Source organism: Carettochelys insculpta, chromosome 1, assembly GCF_033958435.1.
Source record: "Carettochelys insculpta isolate YL-2023 chromosome 1, ASM3395843v1, whole genome shotgun sequence".
In the NCBI taxonomy this organism is placed as follows: Eukaryota; Metazoa; Chordata; order Testudines; family Carettochelyidae; genus Carettochelys; species Carettochelys insculpta.
The window spans coordinates 205,865,758-205,883,756 of record NC_134137.1 but is presented as its reverse complement, the minus strand read 5'-3'; the positions used below and the strand labels follow the sequence as shown (position 1 = coordinate 205,883,756).

Sequence of the window (17,999 nt, the reverse complement as noted above, 5' to 3'; positions counted from 1 at the left end):
ATAGCGCCCGGCACGTGTAGCCGTGACAGGCGCTATTTCGAAGTTAGTGCCGCTACTTCAAAGTAGCGTGCACGTGTAGACACGGCTCATATGTAATACCTTGTAAACAATGCCTGATGGGTAGCAGGTGCAGCAATGAGATTTTCTTGTATTGTAAACAACATGTTGCTGTAAATTTGTGCTATCACCCAGTGTAAGAATTGTGGAGTCTCACCAGTGCTTGAAGTTGTTGTTGGGGTACAGGGCAGTCTTCACTGCTGTGTAAGATATGGATCACACAGGGCTCCTTCCATCTAAGTGTTGTGAGGTTGAAGTGTGGAGGAATAGTCATTGAACCAGCTGGCTGGGAGACTTTTTACTATACAGCTGTAAGACAGTTTGACAAGTTCTCTGTCTTGCTCTCTCTCTCCCCTCCCCTCCACACTGCCTCCAAAGATCGATCTAAAGCTGGGTCTATAGTTATTGTGTGAAAATCCACCTTGGTGGATACTGAGACGCTGTGGATAGGCCCAGAGCTGAATGCAACTATGAGCTGAAATCACTGGTAGCTAAAGCCACAGACAGCTAGAATAACAGGGTTTTGCCTACAGCGAAACCCACAAGACCGTGGTCAAATGGCTGGCAGGAGCGAGAGGGGGGTGGCTGGCAGGAGTGACCAGCGAGCATCTGGTGGGGCAGCTGGCAGAAGCAAGTGGAATGCTGAATGAGTGCAAAGGTGGCTTTGACTCAGGTTCAATGAGGGAATGCATCAGGGTGATGCGTCAGGGCCTGCACAGAATGGACAGAGTTGTAAGTGGGGCATTAAAAAGCGGGGTATGGAGAAAGTTTGGGTGTGAGGATTGGATCCTTACAGTGTCAGACTGGTAAGACTGAGAGGCAAAGGACACTGCTCAATCCATTTGAGCTGGGACAGCTACTTGAGGTTTGGTTATGAACTCTGGGTGTGGTATTTTCCCAAGCTTTTGCCATATGACTTTTCTGCATCTTTCATTAAAAGTTTCTTTTCTACACTCAGACTCCGTGCTTGTGAGTGGGGAAGCATGGCCTCTCCAAGGTGCCCAGGGGTGTGTGAATTGCCCATGCTACTGGGAGGGGGCTTAATCCGGTCGTATGTGAGATGGATGAAAGGATCCCCTAGATGTTAAACTCGCCCCTGGTTTTGCTGACTTCTTCTGGCAGAAAGGTTACACTAGTAAAGCCCATTTAAAAATGTCATTGAACAGTGCAAATTCTTTGTGATCTAAATTGTTGCCAGTGTGGATAAACATCCTCAGTTGCCAGTGGGGAGGAGTGGGGGGGTCATATCAACAGCACATGGCTTATCTAAGCCCTGGGAATTGGAACTAAGTCTTCTTCTTGGACTGACCATCAATAGACAGATCACTGCTTCTGTGATACTGTTGGGGAGTGACTAAACCAAACCTTGATCAGCAGAGCTGATTACAGATGTCACATAAAAACCAGCCAACTGCAGGAGTATGTTCTTTTCGGAGCCTGGATACACTGACTCTCAAAGCAATTAAAAGCTAGTGCAGTGGTTTGCTGCCATGACAATCTTTCCTGAGCTATAGTAACAGAGAGGGAGCCGTGCTAGTCTATACACTATCAAAACAAAAAGCAGTCAAGTAGCACTTTAAAGACTAGCAAAATAGTTTATTAGGTGAGCTTTCGTGGGACAGACCCACTTCTTCAGGCCACAGCCAGACCAGAACAGACTCCTGTTCTGTCCTGTTCTGTTCTGTTCAGGAGTCTGTTCTGGTCTGGCTATGGTCTGAAGAAGTGGGTCTGTCCCACGAAAGCTCACCTAATAAACTATTTTGCTAGTCTTTAAAGTGCTACTTGACTGCTTTTTGTTTTCCTGAGCTAGTGTTTCCAGATAATTGGGAGATATGCCACATGACTTCATGCTGGCCTTTAAGGTATCCTTATAGCCCTTTTACTGACCACCTATAAAGTATTTTCCATGAGCAAGCTGGCCATAGAAGACCATCTTTGGTATCTGTGTATCATCAATCTTCATAACATGACCATTCCAGTGAAAGTGTCTGTTCATAAGCATTGCATCCATGCCCCTGACAGCACACAGTTTAAAAACTTGCATGTTAGGGGTTTTGTCCCACCAATTCACGTGGGTGATCTTCCTCAGACAGATCAAGTTTCAAAACATGGCAGCAATATATTGTCCATGACTCTGAGCCATACAGCAGGATATTTGGGACAACTTCCTGATAAACTGCTACATTGGTGTGGAGCTTAATACCATGGTCACTCCATAGGTGTTTGGTCACTTTTTCAAAGGCAGTGCTGGCATTGGCTAATCAAGCAGATACATCATGATCTACGTTTATGCTAGACCACAGTATGCTTCAATGATAGCATAACTTGTCAACAGCCTTAAGCCCTAAGCAATGATCACTAGAGTGCTGGACTCTTTCCAAACAGGCTGAGGCATAACTTCTGTCTTCTTGAGGTAAATTAAGAGTCCAAAAATCTCCTATGCATCCTTCACTGAATGAGCCAACAATGCACAATCATCAGCAAACAAAAGGTCACAGATAGTTGCAGTAATCACCTTAGTGTGAGCCTGAAGTCTCCGGAGATTGAAAATGCTGTACAGAACTGAATAGGTATGCCCAATTGGCAGTCCTTAAAAGCAACTAGCCGTATCATTGAAAAGTCGATGTTGAACAAGAGAGAAGCAAGGACACATCCTTGCCTTGTACCTGTTGATATTTCAAAAGGTGCTGATGTCTGTCCATTGTTTAGGACACAACCAAGCATGCCATCATTAATTTTGCAGGACAGCCAATTTGCCCAAGTATTTTCCAGAGCTTATTTCTGTTGACCATATCAAATGCCTTCATCAACTTGACCAAAGCATTGTACTTGATCAAGAAACTAAGTACAGTGAATTACAACACTGTATCATTCAGATGCTTGCTACAGAATTTTTTATGTCTTTTTAGGATGCAAAAATGAAACAAGGCAGAGGGGAATGTTGCCAGAGGATTGGATTGACTCATAGGTGCACATAGAGATTTAAGATGCATAAGACTTGGAAGGTCAAGTTCTTACCTTGAGCAACTTCACTGACTTGGTTGAATTACTCAAGGGATGACTTGGCCCAGAATCTCTATCCTGGTCAGCTTAACTCAGACAGACAAATGTGATATGTGAGGGAAATAGCAGTTCAAAGTTAGCAAGGGAATCAAATTGGCATGGAAATCAACACAAGAAAAGTAATTAAGAAAAGATTTGGAAGAGGAAGGATGTTTAGCTGACAGGAAGAGAGAGACTGTTCCAAGTGTGGGGGCAGCATGAAATGAGATGCAAAGCCAAGCGTGGGGAAGAAAAAAGGGAGTAGTTACAGGAGAGGATTAGGGAGGAACATATGGAGTGAAAGAAAAAGAAAGGGTGAAATTAGAGACAAAATGTAGACAGAGGTGAAAGTGTGAAGATATTAGACATCGGGGATTAGAAATGTGAACCTGAGACAGTACAAGATGAAGTTAATAAAAAGATTCAAGGATGAGGGGATATAGTTGGAATGTCAAGAGCAACGTGAAGTTCATCTTAGGCATCTCAGTTAAATCACAATGTGGTGAGAACAAAGAGGTTACATTTTTAAAAAAATCATTTTCTAGACTCTGGTTAGTTATTTAGGAGTAGTAGTAGTAGGTAGTCTGTTGTGTCCGGCGATGATGTCTTTAGCTTGCACAGGCTCATCGGTTGTGGACTTGCATGTGGCTGAGGAGTCCAAGCTTTGAATGGCATGGGCGTTCACAGTGGGGGCAAGGGAATTGTCCTGGCTCTGTTGGGCAGCTGCTGCTGTTGCTTTTTTCCTCTCATGAGCATCAATGAGGCGTATGCGTCACTGCTCTTCAAAGTTGTCATATGTGTGTCGTACGAGAGCGCGCCAGCCAGTTCGGTCTTTTGCATGCTGCTCTAGCTGATCTGGTTTTAAACCAGCATGAGTAATGTTGGCCTTCACGCAGTCTTTATATTTCTTGCGAGGCCTACCTTGATTCCTTTTGCCCTGAGAGAGTATTTAGGAGTAGAGAGTAGCATAAAGAATGATGTTTTGTGATTTTTAGAGGGAGAACTCAAGGTGTTGCAGGTGAGTCTGAGTTTTTGAACTTGGATTCCCATTGAGTTGTTGGATGTAGGACAGTCAGCAATGCTCAAGAAGGGTGGGAGTCTAAACATTATGGGATAAACATTCCATTCCAGAGACATTGAACCACACACAGAAGCAAATGGATGTAAGCGCAAGGACCAAGAGCAAGTTACTCCAAGGCAGCCACATGATCTCTCTGCACCTGGCTAATGGGGAATGTTTGAATATGTTGAGATGGAGGGGTGGAGTCGGACTAACCTGTGCCTGTTCTATGGATGGAGAAATGATGTACATGTGTTCTTGACACTGATTCATGGCAAGGCCGAGGTCAGGGGTTGGCAACCTGTGGCTCTTTAAGAACTCACTTGCGGGTCGGGGTGCTGCCACCACTGACTCCTCTTGCAGTTCCCCGCCCTGCTGTGCTGAAATAATGGAACTAAATTTAATTGGTTTACCAGGCAGCAGGGCAGTGGGAGGGATCCGTCCATTAAACTAACTAAATTTAGATCCATTATTTCAATGTGGCAGGGCAGGGAGCCTCCCACGCTGCAGGTGGGGGAAGTGAGCAGGAGAGCTGGGAGGAAGGTCAAATGAATCTGCTCCTGCTGGAGCCATGCAGCCCCACAGAGAAGGAGGCCAGGGGGAGGAGCAGCAGCAATGCACGCACCTGGAGGAACTCATCGCTGAGACAGGTTAATCCTGGGTTTGGGACTGAAAGGGGTAAAGCCTGGGGGTGTAGGGTGAAAGTAACTTCTACTTTCTAACTGAACGAATCAATGTGCCTGCACTGTTCTGAAAACAGGGGTTACAAAAAGTGCAGTTTGATGTAACTTATTAAGGACTGTCCCATGTTCATGTGCATTGCATCTCCTGAAGTATTGATTTTGTAACTGAATTTGAAAAAAACGGCTCTTCTCGTTATCTTGGTTGCAGATGCCTGGCCCAGGTGACTCCAGTCTTAGAGGTTTAGGGGTTATAAAATCTTTAAAAATATAAGAATTCTTGTACGGATCCACACAACTAGAATCCAGGTCTGGGGCAACTGACGTTGCCACATCACCCCTTGGAGGCTATGCAGAGCCACATCCAAGGAGCACCATGAAGATTAGGCATTGCAGGAAATATTACGCACAGGGTTCAGAATGATAGCAGCCCATGACCTTGTGTTTGGCCCATGGTTGCTATTTAACCCTGGAGAGTGCTCCAGGAACCTATGCAGGGTTCTGTGACTCCAGACCTCATGTCACTTACTGATTTCCAGTTTCTGACCCCAGCCAGTTTCTGACACCACCCTGACTCTTACCTCATGAGTCCAGCCCAGTAGCCGTCTCTGATTCTAGCTTAATTCTGACCTTGACTCTGGCCTCTTGATCCTGGCTTTAAGACACTACTCTGCTCCCTGGCTATCACCTAGTAACTGTCCTTGACCTGGTGACACTGTCCCAACTGTGATTGCTAAGTCAGACCACCTATGCCTGTGTGACTGTAACAGGGGAAGGACAGAATAGTTCCTTACTTCCATAATTATGGAGGGAGAGAGCTTGCTGTCAGTGATAAGATCTCTTTTCCTCTCTGTGCACCTGATTGCTAAGTGGAGATTTTTGGTGCAATAGCCCCATCAATGAGCTTTTATGTGAGAGATTCTCTCTGGTGCAATGTGGCTCTTTTAAGAAGGATCCTGCTTCCCACTTATGAAGTGCCAGGGTATCTTACTATATCCTTGCCAGTGCCCTGATTGTTAACTGTGGACTAGCCTGACTGTAGATGGCACCTGAGCAGAGCAGAGGAAGAATCAGTGAAATATGTATGTACAGTAGGACTCTTTGAGGGATCTGCATGGACTTCTGTGATAGCCCATAGGCTGCACGGTACTGAAGCAGCTGGGATATCCAGGAGAAAAAGTAATTATGAGATTTACTCGTTCTCAGAACTAATGTTTATCGCATTCCATTCAGTTTGCTCCCTAAAGCCCATTATAAAATTACAGACATTAAAGAGCAAAACTAGGCCAAACAACTGGCTTAAATTAAGTCTGCTTTGTTTGGAGGCTCACAACTGAAAACTGTAAAAATCTGATTATATGTCCAACTTGTGGGTATTTTCTTGACCTAAAGGCTACGTCTACACGTGCCCCAAACTTCGAAATGGCCATGCAAATGGCCATTTCGAAGTTTACTAATGAAGCGCTGAAATGCATATTCAGCGCTTCATTAGCATGCGGGCGGCAGCGGCGCTTCGAAATTGACGATCCTTGCCGCCGCACGGCACGTCCAGACGGGGCTGCTTTTCGAAAGGACGCCGCCTACTTCGAAGTCCCCTTATTCCCAGGAGCTCATGGGAATAAGGGGACTTCGAAGTAGGCAGCATCCTTTCAAAAAGGAGCCCCGTCTGGACGCGCCGCACAGCGGCAAGGAGCGTCAATTTCGAAGCGCGGCTGCCGCCCGCATGCTAATGAAGCACTGAATATGCATTTCAGCGCTTCATTAGTAAACTTCGAAATGGCCATTTGCATGGCCATTTCGAAGTTTGGGGCACGTGTAGACACGGCCAAAAGGACACATTTTGGAGTTTCAGTGTGCATGAGGGCTGATCACAGATGGGTGTTGAGAGCTAGACCCCAAAGCATTTTCAATGTCTCCAAATTAAAGATTGGAAAATAACATAAGCATATGTCTTCACTCCAGTGCTGAGGAAGGGTTACACACTGAAATCATTCAAACCTTCATAAAATCAGCTGCACTGACTTATGCAGCATGACTAATCACTTAACACTTCAGCGGTCGGGGGAGGAATGGGGTATAGTACTATTTTTTTTTTTAAATTTGCACCCATAGCTGCTCGCTATCTTATATAATAGTTAAGGGGCAAGTAGGAAGAGTTACAATTTTATTACTTGTTCTTAGCAAAGAGATTACTCATTAATACGATATGTGCTTCCAGCCTTCAGACTGCATTTAACTATTTTAAGAATACAGAGGGATACCCTGTACAAAGCTAAAGTAAGTGGAGTAATAGCAGATACAGAGCATGTTATTTCCATTGGGTGGTGGGAGGAGTTGGTTGGGAGTCACAAGGAGGGACTTTGCTATATATTGTTTTACTTGCATTGCAAAAAATTATTTTAGTTGTCTGGGAACCAGAGGAAATGGGCACTGGGGACCGAGGGTTGGGGAGACAAGGGAATTGTTGGAATGGAAGGGTTATTTGATGGCAGGGAGAGAGGTGGAAAGGGAAAAGGAAGGTGACCCACATAACAGCCAGAGGGAAAGAGAGAGAGACAGACAGGAGAGCTGATGGGCTGCAGTGATAGGAGGGAGAAGGAAGAAGAGGACCAGCTAAAGGTGGCAATGAAAGCAAATGATAACAGGTGGATTTGCAATGGGAGTTTCTCCTGGATTGGGAATGCAGGACTGGACTCTAAATCTATAAACATTTTTAAGTGCATATCACAATTTATGTACATAGTTTTAAATCCATGCAAACTATCCTTAAAGTTACACTGTGCACTCTCTTACTTGCAGAAACACGATGGACACTTCACAGTCATTCAGCTGGTTGGCATGCTTCGTGGAATCGCATCCGGCATGAAGTATCTCTCAGATATGGGCTATGTACATCGTGATCTGGCAGCCCGTAATATATTAGTCAACAGTAACCTCATGTGTAAAGTCTCTGATTTTGGTCTGTCACGAGTGTTAGAGGATGATCCTGAAGCTGCTTACACAACAACTGTGAGTGTCTCTTACCTAATTTGAACAGTTTACTAAATTGTGTCAACTTCATTTGTTTTTTTCCTGCTTCAACCTCATTCAAGCCTCAGACATTGTAGTTTGGACTGATTGTTTCAGTAGTGCTGTGTGTGTGGTTTGGATAATGGGGCTGGGGTTTTGTCTGTTTGTTTTTTATGTAATATTCATTGGAGGTTTTTAAGTAATGCCTAGGCCAGCCAGTTTTCTAATCAACTAGAGTTTTGTCCTCTTTGTCCCCACTCCCTTTTTCCCCTCTGGAGCAGAATGGTCTGTGTATCAAACCTAATAGTCAGGACCTGCTGCTCTAGTCTCTGTCTTAGCTTAGTGTGTGATGAACCCCTTAATCAGGGTTCAGCTGGGTCAGCTTTCTTGTCAGAACAGGTTGAACCTCCCTAATCCAGAACTCTTTTATCGGGCAAGATCCATAATCCAGCATGATTTTAGTTAGCTGGATGATCGCTTATCACGGGTGTGGCCAAGTTTCCCAGGGTTCTATAAAATTTGTTTCCAGCCACCAGTCCTGGCTTTCCATGTTCTGTGCTGTTATTTACCCCTAAAGGTCTTCTACAAGCCCAGTAAGCAGCGGAAGTGTTGGTATTGACAGTATTGACCTCCTATGATCTGTCAAATTCTCTTGTCTGGCAGTGGTAAAGTCCTGAGGGTGCCAGACTAGAGAGGTTCAGCCTCTAGCACCCGAGTCCTGCCTGTCACAAGGCTGGGCATAGGGGAATCTGAAGTTGGTAGGTAACCCAGGCCCTCTGATTCCACCAGGTCCAAGGCTGGGCTCACATAAGTCGGGGAGGGATTGCTCAGTGGTTTGAGCATTAGCTTTATGGACCCCAGGTTGTGAGCTCAATTCCTGAAAAGGACATTTAGGGGTCTGGGACAAGTAGTTTAACAAAAAAAAAACTGTCAGTGATGGTGCTTGCTCCTGCTGAAGGGGCAGGGGACTGAACTTGATGACTTCTTGAGGTGGCTGCCAGCTCTATGAGATGTGACAGCACCATTTGGCCCGTATCCGTTCACCTTCCCCAGCCACTTCCTGCCCCACTTTGGGACATAGAGGCTGTTTGCTTATAGTCTTGTTCCAAGCCTTCAGGGTTTCAAGCCTGATACAGGCAACTCTCTGATTTTCCCTGTACCCAGAGTGGTCCCTATAGGGAGATATGAGGGGACCTCACAGAAGGTTCACTTCAATAAGTGCTCCTTCACCTCCTGGAAATGTTTTTTCTTTTCTCTCACTACCTGTCCTGCTAGAACTTTTTTGTGCTACTCCTTTCCCCAGGAACATGCTTGGCAGTACCTAAGGGCAGCTCTTCCCTAGCCCAGTACTGCTCTAGCCTTTTTCTTGCCTGGGCCTTAGTGAGGACTTTGTGAATCCCATCAGCCCACTCACTATCTGGGGCTATAGCTAACTTGAAATAACGTAGGCAATTTGCACAACACAAATTGCGTAAGGTATTTTGAGTTACCTTATTTCAAACTCAGTGCCATCTAAATGGTACTGAAGTTCTAAATAAGGGACTATTTCAAGGTTTCCGCTACCCCCTCATGACATAGCGCTATTTCGAGCACGGCGTTTAGCCCCAAAGTTGCTATTTCACGTTACATTTGTATCCTGAAATAAATAGTCTCGCCATAGCCTCAGTGCAAATTTGCAAAGATATGCTTTTTTAAAAAGTGAAGAAACATTGGGTCGTTTTTTTCCATGTAAAATCCATTCTGACATAATTGGATCATATACTCTGTTTGGGATTGCCCTTATTGAGCACTCAGGCATTGAGCAATTTCATGTGGAGTAGCCTGGTTTTGAATTATCCAGTAGGATAGCAATATGTTGATTTATTCAGTCCCCTTAAAATCCTTAACAAGCTTGCTAGTTTATCGTTTTTATTCACAGGTTATTCCCTCAATAGGAAATTCATAAAACTGGTGCCTTAATTTTTTGTGGTCTGAATAAAATTGGAGACATGGGATAACTTGTGCTGCACTACTAGTGTTATGGATCCATCTACTCAATGTGAATCACAGTTTAGCTTTTTAACATTTTTTTTTTTTTGCTGTTAACTTTTGTTGTTCATTGGAAAGTTTTCTAGCATCATCTTAATGGCATTTTTACACATTTCTGTGATGAAGGCATGCAGGATTGAGGAATATAAAGTTGATCTTGTACAGTTTTGACAGATACTGGCATCCAGCGATCCATGGATATTATTTAAAATCTGAAATGTACCTTACCAGAGACCTGTGCTGATAGGCATTCAAGAGTCTGGAACTCCCTTCATGGAAGTTCCATGAGTGGAAGAGCTGAAGGATCAAGTCCCCATTTACACTGAGACATTTAATTATATTGTTGAAGTGTATCCTCTGAAAAGGAACTGACCTTGTTCGTAAGGTTGAAGCCTCCTCGTGTTAATGCTGAAGTGCGTTATGCTATGGGAGTAAACTTGTTGGCTATAATGAAAAATACTCTTTTCCTTAAGTGAGAAATTCTTGACCATGGAGAACACTTGACTTATAATATATTAGATATAGGAGGAGCATAAGAAGCTGAGTATGTTTTTGTGTCTATAAAAGTTCCAGCAACAGTCTTTTTGGTGCAATAAGATTTTAACTCCCTTTTTGTGATGATTACCAATACGCACGTTGTACCTCTAAAAACTGTGATTCTCCGCTCTGGCAACATCTGTGGTCCAGCAGGATCACAGAACCCTGGGCTGGATCCTGCAGCAGTGGGACCACAGCCAGGGCCAGAGCCCACCGCTTGCAGCAGCAGGGTCAGAGCCAGGGCTGCCGACAGTGGGGCCACCAGCAGAGGGCTGCAGCAGGCAGCATCCCTACTGGGGCTGTAGGTAGAGAGGCCAGCAGAGACCAGAATCAGGTGGAGTTGGGCTGAGGGCCAGGGGCAGGGGACTTCCCTTGGTCCAGCAAATCCCTTCATTTGGGACCAGACAGGTCCCGCGGATGTCGGACCTGGGAGTTCCAACTTGTATTAAGAATCTGAACTAAATATGTGCTCATTTCAAATAATGTTAATCTGCACCATAGAAACAAAAATGATGACAGTTACACAGCATATTCCAATTAATATCATATCCTTTCAGAATGCTCAGCAACATATGAGTTCCCCAACAAAAGGACCAGAGACAAAATGCCTACTCTACTTACTCCTCAAAGTGCTTTCATTTTAAGAAGTGGTTTGTGACCACAGTGCGGAACTGATCTAATGTAATGCTACCATAATGACTATTCTGTTTGTCCTGCTGAATTCACTGCAGGTACCATAATAGGACTAGGGTTTTGCAAAACAACAGATTTGTACATCTGTTTGATTTTAAATCAAAGAATGGTTATTTGAAGAACTACATACTGACAGCCTTTCAAAATGTTGCTGGAATTTACTGAAAGCTTTTGAGCACACTGGAAAAAATTAAAAACAAGTCTGATATATCTAGTGTCAGAGTTTTATAAATACACCACTTCTAGCATTAATATTCTGTGTATAAAAGACTCGTGACTCTTTTTAGTTTTATTCCTCTGTAAATATTCTTCCTTTATTTATTTCTTAACCTCACCCCCACTGTCCCTGCCACACAAACTGCTTAGAAATGATAGATCGTTTAACCAAAAATAGGAATTTTCCCCCATTACATATAGAAAAATCTTAGAAACTTAAAGCATTTTCAACTGCTTGATCTGTTCTGTGGATTTTAAGAGCTATATCTATGGAGCAGTTCCATGTGTTTCATAGAGTTTTGGTTTTATTGTGTGCCTGCCTTTTTGCTGATAGCATTGTACAATAATAATGGAACGCATTGTAAAAGCATGACATGCTTTAGACAACAGCATATATGTCAGATATTTTTATGTCTGTTTGGTCAATCATTCTCACCGGACAGAGAGTCAAACAATGATAGCCTTTATACACAAAAGCGGCTGTTCTGTACTTAATAGTACTAAAGCATAGCAAAATACACAAAGCCTTTTACTTTCAAACTCTCCATAAACAGCATTGTAAGTGGACTTAACATGCCTTCTGTCTCACTCTGTCTTGCATTTGAGCTCCTTTTGAGACTAGAAAAACCACAGAGAAGCAGAGAGCACTGCATGTCAAACTTGTTTAATAGAGGATACCTGAAAAAATGGCTTTGTGAACCTCTAAGAATAAAAGTTAGCCTCACAAAACTAGTTTGGATACCTGAAATATTTATCTATAATTGAAAATCCTGGGGTTTCCTTCTTCTCCCCCTCCCCTTGCCCTCTGTATTACACCTCAGAGGCAATTCAATTGCACAGGATTTCAAACCAATGGGAAGCCGGTAATATGTATTATGGAAGAAAAACTAGGTTGTATTATGAGGGGGACTTATATATAGTATCTTTTTCGTAAAAAGAAAAAAAAAAGAGGTGCAGGTACTCAGCCAGCTACGCCCCCACCCCACTGCCAGTCAATCCCATGTTTGGGGCTGCAGAGGTGCCAGTACGTAGTACCAGCAAGTACCAGCACCAAAAAAAAAAAAAAAACCACACAAAACTGCTTATACAGCAACGAAGGGTCCTGTGGTACCTTATAGACTAACAGAAAAGTTTTGAGCATGAGCTTTCGTGCGCACAGACTCACTTCATGCATCTGATGAAGTGAGTGTGCTCATGAAAGCTCATGCTCAAAACTTTTCTGTTAGTCTATAAGGTGCCACAGGACCCTTCGTTGCTGTTACAGATCCAGACTAACACAGCTACCCCTCCGATACTTAAAACTGCTTATATATATTATAAATAATGGGCTAATTCCAGCTAATGGAGGGTAGAGAGTAGGCCCAATGTCACTGATATCAATTTGTCTACAGATGTAAGAACACATGAAGTGGGTGAATACATTTATTTCTTCATTTCCACCTCTGGCTCCAAGGAACTCTGAATTCCAAATATCTCACCAAGTGAATCTCCAGAATATTCAAGGTTTCATAAGTAACTAGAATCCTAGTGTGAAATATTTTCTTCTTTAGATATTCTTATTTATTGGGGGAGGAGGAATTTTCCTGCCTTTCTTTGCTTTTTGGTAACTAGATCATTGGTTTGTTGGTTTTAATATGTAGCGTGATGGTTGTATCCTTACAGAACAGGAAGATTAATAGTTCAGTTTGGGTCACAGGATCAGGATACAGAAAGGAGGAGACACACAGCAGAGCAACCTACATTCATTATTGGGGTTCAGACATGGATTGTTTTTTTAAATCATTGAAGTGGCAATATGCCATTAGCACATGTGACTATCACCCAGGAAACCTTGGAGCTCCACCTCTGTTGTCAATACAGCTGAATTGTGTCATGCACCTTATAATTATAGCAAAATTTACTTTCAGAATATGTGCTCCTCTGCTACACAAGCTGCTGTTGGTTCCTTAAAGACTTTGACCCTTGATGGGGCAGAGAATGGCTTCAGCATCCTGGAGCTTTGATTAACAAGGGTGGGCCTGACAGCCCTTCAATGAGTCTTATGGAAACATTATCTTTTTATCTCACCAGACAGCTTAACCATGCTGCCCTATGTAAATTAGCAAGGGCTGAAAAATATAGTAAAACATGGAGCAGAGAGGCTGTCCATGAATTCTCCCACAAATTTGCTGAGAACTGAAGAACAAAGCCTGGAGGCCAAAACTCTGAGAGTATGAATAAACCAGTCTAAGGAAGTTCTGTATGTTTTGCCTCTGGACAAAGCTTTGATTTCTCTGCTTTCTGTTAGCACCACAGAATCATAGAATGCTAGAACTTTAATGGACCTTCCAAGATCATCCGTTCCAGTCCCCGTCCCTCACAGCAGCACCAATTACCATCTCTATCATACCTGTTAAATACCCTAAGTAACCTGTTATTAAGTATCTCCAATGACGGAGCTTCTACAACCACCCTAGGATATTTATTCCAGTAATTCACCACCCTGACAGGCCTAAAATCCACCCCAGGTGTCACTAGTTTTCATTAATGGATATTTTCCTGACTTTTTCCTAGTATAGGCCTGCTGACAGGGGTGGGGGGAGTGGCAAGGGGACAGTTGCCCTGGGGCCTGGCGTATTCAAAGGGGCCCAGAGTTCCATGTGCCACCAGTGCTACTTCATCAACAGTACAGCCGGAGCTCTGTGCCCCTTTGAAGCACCATGGCAATGCCACTCTGCCACTTTACGTGGCTCTAAGGGGGAGAGGGGGTCTCAGCAGTGTGGTCCATGCAGAGCTAAGGGCTGACTGCCCTAGGTCCCACTTCTACCCTTGGCACTGCCCCTTTTGGGGGCACCAAGACAGGCCTCCCTCCCACCTTGTAACTAGACCTCTGGTGGCTATTAGCTCTGCTGTCCTAGTACAACTATTCTGCATCAAGATCTATTCCACTTGGAAGTTACTTATATCCAGTCTATCAAGACACTGTGACATGCACAAAAACCTGACTGGTTAACCCACTTTTGAAGTTGTCAGTCCTTAAGCAGGTCTTAACTTAACTCACGGGAAGATCCCAAGGTGGTTCCCCTAACATCTGTGTCCAGATATCTTACAGGATACATTTTTTTCTGAACCTTTGTTTTTGCCTTGGGTAATGAAGAAACTAAAGCTAGGACACAGTCATCTTATAGCACCTTACTGATCAAAACATTTTTTTTTTGCCTAGTTAAGATGCTATGAAGAAACTCTGTTTTTTGGTTTTTGGTTTTTTTTTAATGGCCAGGATTTCCTTCATTCAGAAGGTGGTACCCTGCAAAAACTTGACAAATTTGAACTTAACAGTGTGAGTCTGAAGTAGAAAATTATAACACCATTATGTTAATCATTACAGATAATAAATATTATCTTGTAGGGCAAGAAAAATCCATTAACAGAAATCAATTAACAGACTCCTGGCCTAGATTTTAGGCATGATGCTAACAGAGAAATAAAAGTTTGTTCTATGGCTGAAAATATGAACCTTCCTTAGGCTGGTCTGTTCATACTCTCAGGCTGTGTCTACACTAGCAAGCTCTTTCGAAAGATTTTTCAAAAGAAGGGGGCATTTTCAAAAGAGTCCACTGAGCGTCTACACACAAAAAACATTCTTTCAAAAGTAAATCAAAAGATTGTGATGTTCCTTTCGAAATCACTCTCCCTTTCCTGTTTCAGGAAGAGCACCCCCTTTCAAAAGCTTCTTTAGAAAGAAAATGTGTGTAGACACTCTGTAGGGCCCTTCTTTCAAAAGAACAGTCTTCATTTTCGGTCCCTGGCCTGTTCTTTCAAAAGAGTGAGGGCTGTGTGGATGCTCTCTTTCAACAGAGCAGATCGCTCTTCTGATCTGCTTTTTTGTGTGTGGATGCACTCTTTCGAAAGAAGTTGTTTTGGAAGAGATCTTCCGGAAAGGCTTCTTTCGAAGCTGTAGTGTAGACATAGTGTAGATGTACCCTCAGTGTTTTGACCTTGATGCTATGTCCTTCTGTTCTCAACAAATCTGTGGGAGAACTCATGGACAACTTCTCTACTCCAAACCATGTGTTAGTAGATCTACTGAAGCAGCATAAAAATCTAATCAATTCCAAGTAAGCTTTTTCCCCACATGCAGAGTAAATCTTGCACTTCACGTGCTAACGTACAGATTTTGTGTTCCTACAATATGGGTTGCTTCATTTCCTCACTATAGTAATGGCCTTTCTAATAGCCAATTACCTATAGACTGTGCAGTTTACCACAGAAGAACCTTGCAGCATATTCCCCCATGATTTTGTTCTGTTCACCTCTTCCTTATTTATCTCCAACTAGAACACATTCTTTCTGTGTCAATGGAAAATAGCATTTCTTTCTTTTTTTATCCTAATCTATGTGCCAAGAAGAAAAAAGTGGCACAAGTTAGATATGCACCTAGCTCGCTAAATCCACCTGAAAAGAGCCAACTCAATCTGAAGTCATACGACCCTTTTCCATAGCCTCTCATCCATGGTGCCGGTGATAACAGCACCAAATTCTTGGCAGATGGAGAAGATGCTGTACGAGAACAGAATTCTAAGAAAAGAATATATAGTTGTCAGGTCCCGTGGCTAGAAAAGGCTGCATACACTAATGAAATATGCAAAGCAGCAGCTTGCTTAAACATACACCCTTTTACCATGTGGAGCAAACTGTATTTGCACTACTCAGCAGACATAGCCTTTAGCTAGGGACTATCGCAATCCATTGGGAAATCCTTGTTTGCTCTCCTATCGTTGTCCAATATATGTTTTTATTTCCACTTACTAGTCTATGTTCTTAACTCTCACTGTTATCCCATATTTCCAATGTGGTTTAACAGCATCTCTTTACACAGGAAAGTAAAGATTTTGGCTTACTCCTCTGTTTAATTTCTGCTAGAATGCATGTCTGATAATCCATCTGCCCTTGTCTCAGTCTTCAGAAGATAACTTTTTCTGAAGAAGTTTTCCTCTTGGACTGCATCCATCACATTTTTTTAAAAAATTGCTAAATTTTGCTATTCTTCTTCCGTTGGTACACATTACCAATTTTTTTCTCGTGTCAGGAGTTGGTCTTATTAATACTTTTAGTAGCTCTGGGGAAAATCACTCCAGCAATTATCGATGGAAAAGTACTTATAACATGGAACATCATACGATCTGCCAGTATATTAACCTCCCATCTGTGTGAACAAAGACCCAGGTGTCAGATGAAAGCAGGCCAGCATTTGGAGAGAAAAGAAATTCACAGACAAAGCCACATTTTGTGTCTCTCTTGTATTTATTGCCTGGGTCTGGCCTGTTTGGATCTTCACTGATCCACAAATGGATTATTGCAACAAATTCGACATGTTAAAGCAGGCAACTGTAATTGTAGGAACTCTAGTGCATCTGGCTGATATGAAGGCAGCTGGTCTAGAGAGTTGTAGTTATTCTGAAGAAGCTTTATTAGAGTATCTGCACATCGCTGCAAGTACAGTGGGGCAAAATACTAGTTACACGTGGTCCCTCACTTACGAACACATCGCCTTACAACCATTTGTACTTACAACCAACCCCCAGCTCACTGCCTCCCTGCGCTCCCCAGCTTACCTCCCCCAGCTGGGGGTTTCAGCCACACACCTGGGGCTCCCCTCCAACCACCGTGCCCCAACCCCGCCCTCCCCACACAACTGGGCCTCAACCCCCCGCACCTGACCCCAACCCCTACAGACCCAGACCTAACCCCCATGTGGCCCTAGATTATGCCCCCCATGTGGCTGGTTCAGCACACACAGAACTCCAACCTGCCCCCTGCTCAAGCACCTCGCCCTGGTGCACCCTCATTCAACCCCTCCCCACCAGCTCAACCCCCACACCCCGTGTCCCCAGCTCACCCCCCCATGCATGGGGTTTCAATTTCAACCTGTGCCTGAGGATCTGGCTCCCAGCCCCCCGGAAGGGCTCCAACCCCCCTCCACTCAACCACTCTGCCCCGGTGCACCTCCAGCCAACCCCCCCTACCTGGTTCAACTCCTCCCTTCCACAGCCCCAGCTCACCCCTGCCCCTCGCCCCCGCACTTGGGGCTGCAGCTGTCAGCCACTGCTGGCATGCACAGGGGCTCTATCCCCCCTGCTTGCTTAACCCACCACTGCCCCAGTTCACCCCGTTCAGTCCCCTCTCCACCAGCTCAACCCTCCCGGCACACACCGGGCTCTCAGTTGCCAGTGTGCGTGCAGGGCTCCAGCTGTCAGATGCTACAGGTTCATGAGGCTCTATCCCCCAGCTAACCCCCAACCCCGGTTCACCCCATTCAACCCCCGCCAACCCTCCGTGGCCCCAGATCACACTCCCCGGCACGCAGGGCTCTAGCTTCAGCCTGTACCTGGGGCTTCCAACCCCCAGAGCATGGGGCTCCAGCTCCAATCCCCCTACCCACCACCCTGCAGCTCTGGCTCAAACTCCATGGCCAAGCTCAACACCCGCCCCAACCCCCTGCTGCCTGGGTCCAACCCCCTGCAAGCCCCAGCTCAACTGCGCCCTCCCACCGCCCCTGCAGCCCTAATCTACTCCACACTTAACCCTCCTGCCCCCTCCCAGGGCCCCAACCCATCCCCCAAGCCCTCCCCAGCTGACATGAAATTCAAGGTACACAAGGGCTGCGTCGACTGCAAGCCTCGTGCACCTCGAGGGAT

General features: G+C 44.4%; 1 protein-coding gene across 1 annotated transcript in view; it reads left to right on the top strand.

The window, feature by feature from the left end:
* EPHA6 (EPH receptor A6) overlaps nucleotides 1-17,999 on the top strand; it is a 1,072,121-nt gene that overhangs the window by 948,528 nt on the left and 105,594 nt on the right. The window contains exon 15 of the mRNA XM_074998351.1: nucleotides 7,639-7,848. Coding sequence (XP_074854452.1) covers nucleotides 7,639-7,848 — 210 coding nt within the window. The remainder of the gene's footprint in view (nucleotides 1-7,638; nucleotides 7,849-17,999) is intronic.